Source organism: Coturnix japonica, chromosome 3 (assembly GCF_054131305.1).
Source record: "Coturnix japonica strain WE chromosome 3, WE-NBRP24, whole genome shotgun sequence".
Lineage (NCBI taxonomy): Eukaryota > Metazoa > Chordata > Aves > Galliformes > Phasianidae > Coturnix > Coturnix japonica.
The window spans coordinates 99,590,859-99,603,610 of record NC_140665.1 but is presented as its reverse complement, the minus strand read 5'-3'; the positions used below and the strand labels follow the sequence as shown (position 1 = coordinate 99,603,610).

Genomic DNA, 12,752 nt, shown 5'->3' with positions numbered 1-12,752 from the left:
TTGTCCAAATCAACCTTTTATATAAAACCTCTGTTTTTCAGATGTTGCAGCTCCAGGTAACAGTTCCCTGATGGCCTTGGGAATTTAGTAAAGGGGCAGGGATCAAAATCTTGTATCTTTCTTTCTGTGATTTCCCATGTTTTGATACTCTGCAACAAGAGCGGGGAGCAAAAGCCACCAGAGGCATCAACCTCCCCTTTGGGAGCCCCTCCAAACCCAATATCCCTCTTGAAAAGGTAGTTGAAGCCCTTCTCAACATTCCCACAACCCCAGAACACAGCCAGACGCAGAACCAGACTTTGAAATTCAACTGCTTTCTATTCAAGAAACTAGTGGCATAATTACACTCTGTGTGCCTCCCTTCTCCCCCTGGCCCTGGCAGTGTCACGCTGAATAACGCAGTCCCTCCTCAGCCAGTCCCAGGTCCTCTCTTCCATCAAGCAGTGACAGCAGCTGACCACAGCGTGCATGGAGGGCGAACAGGCACAGTTAAAAATATAAATGTCAATCTGTACTCTTATGTATATATATTTGTATATCTGAAATACACAATATTTTGTATTTTTTCTTTGAGCCCAAGTTGGTACTGCACTCTCTCTCCCCGATCTCCTAACTATGTTGTTTGTGACGAGGATGAACTTGGTATGGACTAACAGCAAAGCCCGGATGCTCCTGCGCGTAGGAGAGATGTGTCTTCCCATCCGACCCTGAGTTTGGATCTCCTTGTGCTGAGTACGTGGCAGCTGGGTCCCACAATGCTACTTGGGTGCCATGCTGCCGCCTCCCCTGCAAAGCCCAGGGGTGCCTGGGGAAAGGCAGCCCCAGCCCCAAACCCACTGAGGGCTGTGAGCTTGTGTGCAGGCACAATGGAGCAAAGGAACTTTCCAATAGGGACTCGGAAAGGGTTGTGCAAAGGGATTGGTTTCTCGAGTTTGGTTTCAGATCCTCAGTGGGAGAGATGTCCCTGCTGGCTGCGGTGGTGGGTGCTGGGCCCCCCTGGCCGCCCCTCTGGGTGCTGGGGAGGCGGTGGCTGTGCTGGCTGGCAGGCACCGGGCCCTCAGGAGCTGTCCACCACCTGATGGGGCAGGGTGACGGATGAGCCGTTGACGAAGGAGCCCTGCTTCTCCCGGCCCTTGAGGAAGAAAGTGAGCAGCTCTCCTTTGCCCTTAACATAGATGGCCCCACGGCGCACGAAGCGGAAGCCGTACTCCTTCAGGATGAGATGTGTCTCTTCTACCACCTGCAGGAACAAATGGACACAGTGGGAGGCTGGGGGGACCCTGCCCAGCATCCTCAATCCCTACATGCTGCTTGGGCCACAGGTTTACCCACCCACCGAGCTGCCCGTTGTCTTGAGGTGCCCTACTTTTAGCAATGCCTTGCCCCATTCCCAGCTTGGAGGAACCATCAACCACTCCCAGCCCTGCTGCATACTGCTGGCATTGCTTTCCCTTCCCGTGCAAATCACAGTGTGCTTCAAGGGCTGTGAACACCTGTGAATAACTCCCAGTTTGTCCCTTTGGTTGTTGAGGTTGTGCTGTCCCACCTGTATGTTCCCCATCACACCAGTGGACTCCATCCTGCTGGCCACATTCACTGTATTGCCCCAGATGTCATAGTGTGGTTTGCGGGCACCAATGACTCCTGCCAGCACAGCGCCCTTGTTCATGCCTGCATAAGAGCAGGGTGGGTGTCACCTCTGTGCTTGGTGACATCCAGATGGGACACCCAGGGTCTGCCTGGGGGGACAGGTCATGAGGTCACCCCAGGCCTCATGAGGTCCCATCACTCATAGGGAAGGAGGGATGGGGAGCCCCTTGTTCCCCAACTTGCCTATGCGCAGCATGAAGTTGTTGAAGGACTGGTAGTTGATGTTCATCAGCGTCACCTTCATGGCCAAGGCAAAGTCGGCAAGGTCAGCCAAATGCTGCCAGCGCTCCTTATCCGAGAGGCTCTCCTTCTACAAGGGCAGTGGGTCAGGAATGCCTCCCTTGCCCACCATCCCCTGCCACAGAGACTCCTTACCTTGGTGCTGTAGCCATTGGCGTTAGCATCAGGGGTCACTCCAGATGCGGCCATGTAGGTGCTGCCGATGGTTTTGATTTTGGTGATGCAGCGGAATTGGGGTTCATCCAGGAGCTGAGCCATGGGGATAGATCTTCATGCACCTGGGGCCACTGGCCAAAGCCCTGTGTTGCCCCCATGACCAGCTCCAGCCCAACTCACTGCGTCAAAGTCAGAGATGATCTCATTGAGGAACCGCAGGCACTCGATGCCCCCGTTGTTGATACTCTCCTCTGTGTAGAAGTCAGCGAAGTTGGGGAGAGAAGCAAACATGACGCCAATCTCATCGTAGGACTGGCTGTACAGCTCCTGGGGAGGGGAAGGACAGTGGCTGTCAGATGGAGATGTGGCTGCACCTCCAGCAAGCTCGAAACCTCCAAACCCAACCCTCCTCCATCTGAATAAATAAGGGTGCTCTGCAGTCCTTTGCAAGGCCAAGAAACCATCTCCATCCAACCAAAGATGTTTGACTAGAGTCTTTGGCAGCCTCTCTAGATACAAAGACCATGAACAAAAAAAAAACAAAAAAAAACCCAACAGATTGAATCACTAAGTTTAGCCAGGAGTCTCGGGGATGCTGCTTGTGGGACAGAACATCTGTGTTCCTGGGTGCCCCTCACCTCGTCCCGTTTCTTGGAGCCCAGGAAGTGCCGGGCCACGTGCTCAGGCAGCATGTTGGTGACAAGGGCCTCGTTCCAGCGCCGCATCTCATAGACCCGCTCCTTCTGGTCATGGACATCAATCTTCCAGAGGAAGAGTGTCCTCGCCAACTTTTCCACCTGCAGACAGGGGGAGATGGGTGCAGCAGGGCCTCACCAGCACTAGGAGTATGCCAGTTGGTCTGGGGCTGGTCCAGGCTTGGGTGGAGGCTATGGGGCAAGGTGAAACCATAATGGGAGATATAAGACCTCATGTGAGGCATTGGGACCTTCATGGGGAAAGCATGGGCTCTGGAGCCACCATGATGCTGCCTGCTCTAAATCATGCTGGGGAGTTGGAGGTGCCAATGTAGCCCTAGGCTTCCATGGAGAAGATCTGGAGGTGGTTCCACAATTGGGGACCAACTGTGCTTCCTTAGAGCATGCAGAAATCAGGCTTGGGGCTGTAGTGACAACACAGAGAGAAAGGAAGAGAGGGGATTCCTGTGGGGGCTGAGTCACTCACGTGGCGAGAGAAGTAGTAAAAGCTGAGCATCACAATGAAGATCATGGCTGTCATGGAGTACTTGGAGGGGACCAGTGAAGACCTGCTGGCGGATGTGGCAAGGCATAGGTGGGAGGTGGGCTTGGCCATGCCCCCTCACCGTGCCCCCACCACCCCTTACATGCTCTGCTGGTTACGGTGGCGGTCGTACTGGTCGAAGATGTGCTCCCAGGCGTAGATGTTGACAGTGCCAGCTGCCCCAGTGATCAGCAACATGAGAGTCAGCTTGACCATGTGGCTGACCTGCACCAGCATGATGGTGGCCACCAGGGCCAGCACGGCGATGTAGCTGTAGTATTTGGGTTGCTCCCAACAGCCGCCTGGCCGTGGTGGCACCACTGTCCCATTGCCTGTCCCACTGTAGTCCTGCTGGCAGCTGAGCTGGGGACATGAGGGTAGGATGAGGATGGGGGGCAGGGAGTGATGATAGGTCCCCAAGAGCTGGAGTACTTTGTGGGAGAGAGGAGGACACCCCAACTACCAGGTGCTAAAATCCTCCCCAGCTTCAGCACAGCCCTCATTGATTTAATGATTTGCTGTGCATGGGGCTGTGCACAATTATGGGCTGCTGGGACATGGAAGGTCAGAGCAGGTTCCTGTGCTGACCCCGTGTCTCACCATGTCCACAATATCAGCCATGGTAACAATGATGATGGCAGCCATGGCCCAGGTGTTGCGTGCCCAGCGAGTCCTGTCAATCCAGGTGGAGAAGGCCACAAGCTTTTTGGGGAAGACCTGCCGGGAGAAGACAAGGGACTTCACCCAGGTGGGACACATCACAGTGGCCATAGAGAGAATATTGAATAATGGGGTGGCACAAAATATAGATGGGGAAGGCGCTGGGGGGAACAGCAGCCCCCAAGCTTCACCCATTCTCAGTGTCCCCACCCTTTGAGGCTGCCCATCCCGCTCTCACCCGGGGAAAGATGGCAGCCAATGAGCAGAGGGTGAGGATGAGCAGCAGGATCTCTCCTACCGCAAAGGTCACATAGTTGGCCACCAACCTGTCACAATAAGATCAATGATGAGACAGATCAGGATGGGACAGCCCTGTGGGACTGTAGGCAAGTTGGGGCAATCCATCCCCAGTGTCTCCCCACCATACCAAGGGTCGATGAAGACCTCCACCAAGGCAGTGAAGAAAAGGACAACACAGGAGCAGCTGAAGGCAGCACCGCTCTGCTTCTCCTTCTCCACTGAGTAGCGCGTCTCCATCTCAGGGTCAATGAAGCGCATGGAGAGCCGGAAGGTACTCTTCCCCTTCAGCCTGCCAGCAACATTGGCCATCAGCACCCAACAGGGCTGGGCTGGGTTGCACTGCCAGCTGGGTGACTCACGCCTGGACAGACTCGCGCTCCAGCAGAGCCTCATTGAGCAGCTTGTTGAGCTCCTGCTCATTCTGCGATGCATCAATTACCCTCTCAGCCAGGTCCCGTAGCCGCAGCCGGCGCCGTGGGTTGGGGAAGGATGGGTTCACAGCCTGTGCCACGAAGCAAAGCATCACTGGGAACACTCAGGCCATTTTGGTGTGGTCATCATGGCAGTCCCCGAAATACAAGCTGAAGGGGGTGCTTCCCACGCACCATACCTCTCCATCCTCCTCTCCATTCTCCAGGGTACCCCTCACCCTGGTGTCGGGCTCATCAGGCTCCTCAGGGCTGGTGCATGCCAAGCTGACACTGCCATTGCGCTCCTTGGTGTTAACGAGCAGTGGGGAGCCTCCATGGGATGAGGTCAGTGACAGCTTCTGCAAGGCCAAGGTGGTGGCTCACAGTGTGCCAAAGATGCCTGTTGAGGTGGCACCAGTGCCCACGCCGCTACTCACCACCCCATTGATGCCATTGCGTAGAGGCTGCTTGGGCACCACGATGAGGTAGGTGACAATGCCCTTCTCCTTCAGGTACTCACAGCGAGAGCCACCCTCACCTGGCTCCACCTCAAACTCACCCTTCAAGCAATCCATGGTGCTCTGTGAGATGTGCACACGCCTGCGGGACGTGAGGTGCCATGAACTGGGGCTACCCTATGGCTATGGGATGGTGACACCACGTCCCATCCCCACCAAGAGATGCTCACCCAGGGATGCCACCTGCCTCCATCTTGTTGGCCACAGTGACGTCGGTGGACCACACGTCGTACTGCCAACGCTTCTGGCCCAGCACGCCGCCCAGCACCGTCCCGCTGTGCACTCCCACACGCATGTCCACCGCTGTCTTGGTTTTTTCCCGCACATAACTGGGAGGTGACATGGGATTCACTCACTGCCCCTCCTGCTTCCAACCCCATGGCCATAAAACCTTCCTTAACTGAGTGCACTTGGCACAGGAGAGGAGACAGAAAAGGGTAGCGTGGTGTCCTGCCTTGGAGAAGCCCAGTGGGTTGACCCTGGTGGGACAACAGGAACCCCTGCCTATATCAGTAGCCATCACTGGTTCCTCTCTACTTTCTGCCAGACCCCAGGGACACCCTTGGGACAGTGATCAGCACATGATAGACACAATGAGGACATGCTGGAAATGATGACAATGACACTACCGTTGGTACTGGCACAGGTTGCTGTGGGTGTCCCATTCACGGCAGTGCCCAAGGTCAGGCTGGATGGTACTTTGGGCAGCCTGGTCTATGGGAGGTATACCTGCCCACAGCATGGGATTAGAACTGGTTGGGCCTCCAGCTCCCTTCCAATTCAAGGTCTTTTCCAGCCCAAGTCATTCTATGATTTTAAGTTGTGCTGGAAACGATGATAAGGACATAGTGGGAACAGTGACAAGGAAACCCTGGGGAATATCCCAAAGAGCTCTTACGAAATGGCCTCCACCATGGCAAGCCCCATCATGATGGAGCAGACGGCATGGTCCTCCCGGTAGTCGGGCAGCCCACAGATGCAGTAATAGCAGTCACCCAGGATCTTGATGCGCAGCTGATGGTATTTCTGGGGAAAGGGGCACGGTATCAGCCCCCTCCCCATAGCTGGGCTCCCCCCATCCTTCTCCCAGGCAGAGCTTGCTCCATCCTTGCCCATACTGAGCTCTTCCATGCTCACAAGGGACACAAATAATCTGATTTTCCATTCCCTCCCTGCCTCCCTGAAGGTTTGGCCAATTGCAGCCTAAATAGTGGGGGCCCCCACCCCTTCCCAGTTCTATTTTTGCCACGTACAACATGGGGCATCTCCAGCCCATCCCCTTCCTGATGAGTGGGTACACTCACGGCTGCCAGCTTGTCGAAGCGGGCGAAGAGCTCGTTGAGGAGCTTCACCAGCTCCTGGGCACTGCAGGACGAGGAGAGCTGTGTGAAGCCCACGATGTCTGCAAAGAGGATGCTGTGGGGAGCGAGGAGTTACAAATGTGCTCCACACAGGGAGAATTTGCAGTGAGAGTTTCTTTTCCCATAACGCAGACATGACTGCGACAATCAGTTCAGCTATGTCCCCTAAAGGCTATTTTGGGACATGGCTGGAAACCATGCTCTGCAAATCATGTCTGGATCAAAAAGTGGCCCCAAGCCATAGTCTGGCTGGCAGCTGTCCCCTGTTGCCCTTTGCTTTAGCCTCCTCCTTCCCCCCCTTTCCCATCCCTCCCCCTCAAACCTCTTTTTAGGGCTTTTCCAGCCCTAAATACAAGAAATTGAGAGATTTTCCCCATTGACCATGGCATAGGTAGGAGCCAGACCTACCTGACATTCTCATGGCGGTACATGTACATGGTGTTGAACTGCTGCATCTCCTTCTGGCTCGGGTCCTTCTTCATATCCTTCAGCATCTCGTCTGCCACGTGCTTGGGCAGGATGGAGAGCATCAGCCGCTCCTGGGGGATGGGGCAGGAAAATGAGTGTAAGTACATTGTGCATGTGCTGTTCTAAGCAGCCCCTTCTCCATGGGGACAAAGAGTGGCAAAGGTAAACCCAAAAACCCATGTCAGCACTGGAGGGTCTGCAGCAATGTCTGCTGCAATGTGGATGCAGTGTCTGCAGGCCTGGTGTATCCACGTGCTACCCCATAAGACAGCAGCACTGGCCCCAAGGAGGAGTAAACCCATGGGGGACACCACACTCCCTGCTTTCCCCACAGCCCTGCAGCTGGAAAGGGGCTGCATCCCCCAGCTGGCTGCACGTGAGGATCTGTGCTGTGTTTAATTAACGCTGGTAATGAAGTGGGTTTTCCCCTGGGTTTCTGTGCACGACGGGGCTGTTGCTGGAGGAACAGCTCCATATCCCAGCCTGGCAGCTTTCAGTGCTGCCACCATACAGACAGCACACAGTGAGACCCTGCTGCGAGGAAAGGAGTCAGGGATTTCCCCAGATGTCCATTGGGGATTAGTGTTGAATAAGCCTGAATTCACCCAATTGCTTTGCAAGCTTCAAAGCTACTGACCAGCCAATGTGTGGGGCATTGCTGGTGGGAGAAAGGCCACTAAGTTCTCCCTGTGATGTGGGCATTGTGCTGGTCCTCCCCCTCCCCATCCCTAAGAAGCAGTGGGCTGGACCCAACACACATCTCTGTTGCCATTGGGAGCAAATTGCTGGCAGCGGATCAACCAGATAAGAGATGGGAGATGGGGAGAGAGGCCCCAGATAAGGTGCTAAAATTAGCTGGGCTCATAACTGGACGCCGACTGCAGAAAATGAAGCTTTCCAACTGCCTTCTGTCAACACCATGACGGTTCTCCACCCGCTGTTATCACTCCTGTCCTCATAGCAGGATCAGCCCCGTGAGAAGTAGTGATGGAGACCTGCTGCCTGGCCATGCCTGGGGACCTGCAACGTGGCTCTGCCCAATGACAGTGACATGCCACGTGTCCATGCCTGATGAATGGGACCTACTGCATGGCCATGCCACGTGGCTGTGTAATGGGGTAGGGACCTGCCACATGGTCATGCCCAAAGCTGGGGACCTGCCACGTGCTTACACATGAGGACAGGAACCTGCCATGGGGATGGGGACAGGTTGGAGGTGGCCATGTCAGAAGCTGCGAGGTCCTGGAAGAGGACAGTTATGATGGAGAGTCCTCAGTGAAACACAGTTCCCACCTCCAGTCCTCTTATACTTATTGCCAGCCACCTGTGCCCCATCTTGCTGTCCCCATACTGTCCCCAGCCATGGCTCCTACCTGCTGCTGGCTCTGTTCCTCCAGGTTGAGCTTGACCTCAAGTGACTGTCGTGCTTCCAGGAAGGCCTTGCGGTGCTTGCGGTCAGCCATGTAGTAGGACATGGTGCCCACCGTGATGGCACAAAGGTAGATGGCAATGTTGGACAGGATCTGCGGGGATGAGTTGGGGTGAGAAAGCATTCTGATGATGGAAGACATGAAATCAACCCTGGGTGCAAGCCACCATGCCACAGCCATATGTAACTGCTGGGGGGACTTAGTGGGGACTACCACTGAGCAGTGGATCTGCAGGAAGGTTCGACAGGAGACCTCATGGCCCTTGAGGGCTGACTGCCTCATTAAACCTTGCAGAGGTGTTTTGGAAAATGGCAGTGGGTCCGCAGGGGCAGGAGTTGCCCTGGGGACAGCTTTGCAGAGGCTGAAGTGCAGAAGTTAATGAAAACATGGCCAAACCCTAAACACGTGCCCATGCTCCCAACCCTTCCAGCAGCCAAAACCATGGCTATGAGGTGGCATTTACGAAGGTGGAAATGAGATCCCAGCTCTCATAGCTTGTTCCCATCCCCCTTCCCTGCAGCTCGGGATTCCCGGGAAGCCCCAGCATGGCAGCTGGCAAGTGAGAACCATCTGGAGGTGGGCACGGAGAAGAAACCCTCAAACCAGCCGCCTCTCTCTATTTTTAAGCAGTTGTCATGACAATGCACCGAGCTCAGCACTGCTTGGCACACATGGGGTCATTGGGAACCCCGCCTGGATGGAGACATGCCTACCCCAAAACCCCACATTGTATGGCTATCTACCACAGCCAAGCACATCCTTGAGCTGTGCCAGGGATGCTCGACTCACAAACCATCCAACAGGTGCTCCATGGTGGGCTGCAGACCGTGCCATTTTCCTCCAGCCCCACCAGTGTCTTGCAGGTGTGAGGGCCATCCAAACTGGGGATGAATCAATGGTCCAGCCCATTGAGTGACCATGAGCAGGGGATGGAGGAGACCCCATTGCGGGATGAGAGGTAATGGCTTTAAGTTGTGCCAGGGGAGGTTCAGGTTGGATATTAGGAACAATTGCTTCTCCAGAAGAGCAGTGCTGCAGTGGCACAGCTGCCCAGGCAGTGGTGGGGTCACCATCCATGGAGGTGTTCAAGAAGCACAGAGGTGTGACACTGAGGGATGTGGGCAGTGGGCACAGAGGGGGTGGGCTGGGGTTGGACTTGGTGACCACAGATGTCCCTTCCAACCTTAATGACTCTATGGACCGAGTCCCATGCATCCTGTCTGGCTCATGGCATGGAGCACCACCAAACTCAGACCCCCAGACCCCCAGCCCCATTCAGCCTGTGGGCTCCTCCTGGACAGATGAAGCAGGGCAGAAGCTGCCGGCATCTCTCATTAACCCCCCTGGGCTGCGCCGGCCCGAGCAGCACCCGCTGCTTCATCCTATTAATAGCAGTGCCCTCGGGGAGCCGTACAAACGTCCATAATAATAAAGCGTATGATGTTTATTTCTGGACATAATGTTCCTCTTTTGCAGCAAGCAGAGGCTGAGGCATGCGGCGTTGCCAAGGTTTTGCTGGCCCCGGACTCGCCGGTGCCACAGCAATGATGAATGCAGGCACTTCTGGCCATGGGGTGATGCCTGCAGAACCCCCAGCTCTGGGCACATCGTCACCATCTCATTGCATTGCCAGGAGCAAAGGAAGGAGATGGAGTCCCTGTTGCATACAGCTCCTTTGGGTCTGTATTATTTGGACCAGACGTGTCCAAAGAGGGAGCAAAACCTGGGGTAGCCACTGCTTGCATTGGTTTCTGTAGCATCCTCCCATGGAATGCACACATGGAGTGGGCAGCGTGGGCTCCTCCAGTAGGATTTTCCACTGTCAACAGACACTGCTGAACAAGTTTGCAGCTCTGCCTTTTATATGCCCGTGCATATAAGGCCGTGCTACCGGCAGGCCTGGAAACGCTGCGTGTGCTGTCTGCTGGAGCAACCAAGATGGATGGGCCATGGGGGACATCAGCAGGGCTTGGGTCATCCTCCTCATGCAAAACCCACTGTTATGGGGCAGTGATAACACTGTCCAGTTGCTCCAGGCAAGAAATAACTGAGGTGATGGGCCAAGGACCACTCTACCCCTGCATCCCCATCCTTTGCTGCCATGCACGAAATGGTGGCCCATCCCTAGGGTGGTATTTGAGCTCGGGGATGCTGTTTCTCTACATTTTCTTTGGCAGACAATCATTCCCAGAGCATCCCCATGCACAGGGATGAGCAGCCTCACAATGAAACTCCAGCACTGTGGGGGTCAGTGGGTCCCAGCCCCATGGTGGGATGGCTGCAGGGCTGAGGGCTGTGGGGCTGGTGCCCGCTTGGGGCCACTGAGTTCTCCTGGCTCCATCCTTTGGGAATGCTCTGGTGGCTGTTTGTGAGCCTGGAAGAAGGCCCACGCTGGGCTGCTGCCAGGCTTTGGTTAAAAATGGCCTTTTAAAGCCATTTTTGCAATTTAAGAGGAAATCAGCACAAGTGGGGCCCCTTATCAGGGAGGATGGGGATGCCTTCAACCCACCGTGCCTCAGTTTCCCCAGCAGCCAAAGCACGGCCCATTTATCTACACACCTTGGGTGGCTCTTGGGGTCAAACCTGCGGCTTTGAGGCCAGGTCTGTGTCATGGGTGCCATGGGGATGTTTAAAGGGAGCACCCTGCATCCAGCAAACACCACCATCAGCTCTGAGTGCCCGGATCAAAGCAACTCTAGGGCCAAAGCATAGAGATGGACATGAACGCGGGGTTAAGCCATGGGAACACAGCTGGTCTCTTCAACCCAACTAGGAATAGGACAAGAAGTAATGGCCTTGAGTTGTGCCAGCAGGGGTTGGGTTAGACCTTAGGGAAAGAGTGTTGGGAGGGAGGCGGTGGAGTCACTGCCCCTGGAAGCATTCAAGAACCATGGAGATGTGGCACTGAGGGACACAACCAGTGGGCACGATGGCGGGGAAGGGTTGGGCTTGGGGATCCCAGAAGTCTTTTCCAACCTGAGCGATTCTCTATGACTTCATGCACTGGTAATGGGTTGATGGTTGGACTTGGTGATCATAGTGGTCTTTTCCAAGCATAATGGCAGTGATTCACCCTTATGCCACCCCAAGGTCCCCACATCCCCTCTTCCCATCCCCACGTACCTGTCTCAGCAGCGTGCCCTCATCCAGGGCATCCTGCCTCTGTTGTGCAACGGAGACGCCGAGCACCAGCGTGTGGACGCCGCAGGACACGGCGGTGATGAGCACGATGGGCGCCAGGCGTAGAGGCAACGTGATGAAGAAGGAGAAGACGAAGAAGGCCTGCCAGCCCACCGTGTCGCTGGCCTCGGGAGAGCGCGAGAAGTTGAGGCCCAAATAACAGAAGATCTGGGCCAAGATGAGGACCCAAAGGACGTAGGGCAGGAAGCGACGGGCAGCGCGCTCGGGTAGCAGCCGGTATTTGCAGAGGGCGAAGAGCAACACGTGGGCTGCCAACCCGGTCCCTGCTGCCAACGCCGGGGCCAACTTGTCGGCGGCGTAGACCGCGGCGCACATGAGGAGGACGTAGCAATCGAAGAGGGCGGCGAAGACCACCAGCACCAGGAGGGTCTCGTGGCGTTGGCGACGGAAATAGGTCTGGTAGAGGTTCTCCAGGGACTCCGGAGCGAAGGTGAGGCGCATAAAGCGGGGTAGACAGAGGCACGGCCCCGAGCTGCGCACCGTCACCTCGTGGGTCCGGCCCACGGCGTGCTCGGGGTCCGACGGGAGGCTCACCGAGTAGTCGGCGGAGTACTCGGCCGAGTACTCGGGCTCCGAGAAATCCCTGTTCCTCGGCATCGCGATGCTGTTCACACTCCGACCCCGGAGAAAAGATGCTCAGCGGGACATCGCCCTCAGCATCCCCGTTCGGCGGAGCCCCGCGGTCTCTCTCCTCTCTTGGAGCCGTTCTCTCCGGGCTCTCCTCGCGCAGAAGAGCGGCCGGAGGAGGCGATGGGGATTATAAATAGCGAAGGCCGGGAGCCGTGCCGAGCCGGCCTGCCCAGCCCCTGCGCACTGCCTGGCTGCGAGGGAGCGGAGCGACGCGGAGAGGAAAAATGTCGCGATGCCTCCTTCCCTCCTTCCCTGCCCCTCCTTCGAGGGCAGCCGGCTTCGGGGGCGACCCCTGCGCTGCCCCGGCCCCGCCGCTCCGCTCCCTCCCTCCCGGCCCCCGCCCCAACCCCACCGCCTCCCGGTTGCGGCAGCGCAGGTGCGGCCCCGCCGCTCCCGGCAGCATCCTCTGCTCTCCTCCCGCATCCCGGAGGGCTCCGGCCCCGCGGGGGCTTCGCTCGGGGCTTCCCCGGGCCGGGGGAGGGAGCCCAC

At 56.4% G+C, this 12,752-nt stretch overlaps 1 protein-coding gene across 6 annotated transcripts; it reads right to left on the bottom strand.

Moving 5' to 3' along the window:
- Window positions 1–298: 298 nt before the first annotated feature.
- On the bottom strand, window positions 299–12,713 carry ADCY3 (adenylate cyclase 3). 6 transcript variants are annotated; one of them, XM_015859657.2, is made up of 20 exons: window positions 11,556–12,713; window positions 8,376–8,525; window positions 6,943–7,073; window positions 6,478–6,589; window positions 6,072–6,199; window positions 5,344–5,502; window positions 5,093–5,255; window positions 4,856–5,014; window positions 4,605–4,747; window positions 4,373–4,534; window positions 4,184–4,271; window positions 3,886–4,002; window positions 3,389–3,648; window positions 3,229–3,313; window positions 2,685–2,843; window positions 2,227–2,373; window positions 2,026–2,139; window positions 1,834–1,960; window positions 1,547–1,671; window positions 299–1,240 (listed from the first exon to the last, which is right to left on the bottom strand). In XM_015859657.2, exons 1-20 carry the CDS (start codon window positions 12,228–12,230, stop codon window positions 1,058–1,060), a joined length of 3,387 nt encoding a protein of 1,128 aa, XP_015715143.2. In that variant the 5' UTR covers window positions 12,231–12,713; the 3' UTR covers window positions 299–1,057. The 6 variants fall into 6 exon arrangements, with proteins under 6 accessions (XP_015715143.2, XP_015715144.2, XP_032299333.2 ...); XM_015859658.2 differs by having other exon boundaries at window positions 3,229–3,310; window positions 11,556–12,584; XM_032443442.2 differs by lacking the exon at window positions 299–1,240 and having other exon boundaries at window positions 1,247–1,671.
- Window positions 12,714–12,752: the final 39 nt, after the last annotated feature.

What these genes read in the sequence shown, in the direction of transcription:
- ADCY3 (XM_032443442.2), bottom strand. Translation starts at nt 12,230, where the DNA reads ATGCCGAGGAACAGGGATTTCTCGGAGCCCGAGTACTCGGCCGAGTAC. An exon ending in ATGGAGAGGAGGATGGAGAG is followed by an intron (nt 4,748 to 4,855) that starts GTATGGTGCGTG and finishes TTCGTGGCACAG; the next exon opens with GCTGTGAACCCATCCTTCCC. An exon ending in TCATCTCTGACTTTGACGCA is followed by an intron (nt 2,140 to 2,226) that starts GTGAGTTGGGCT and finishes CCCATGGCTCAG; the next exon opens with CTCCTGGATGAACCCCAATT.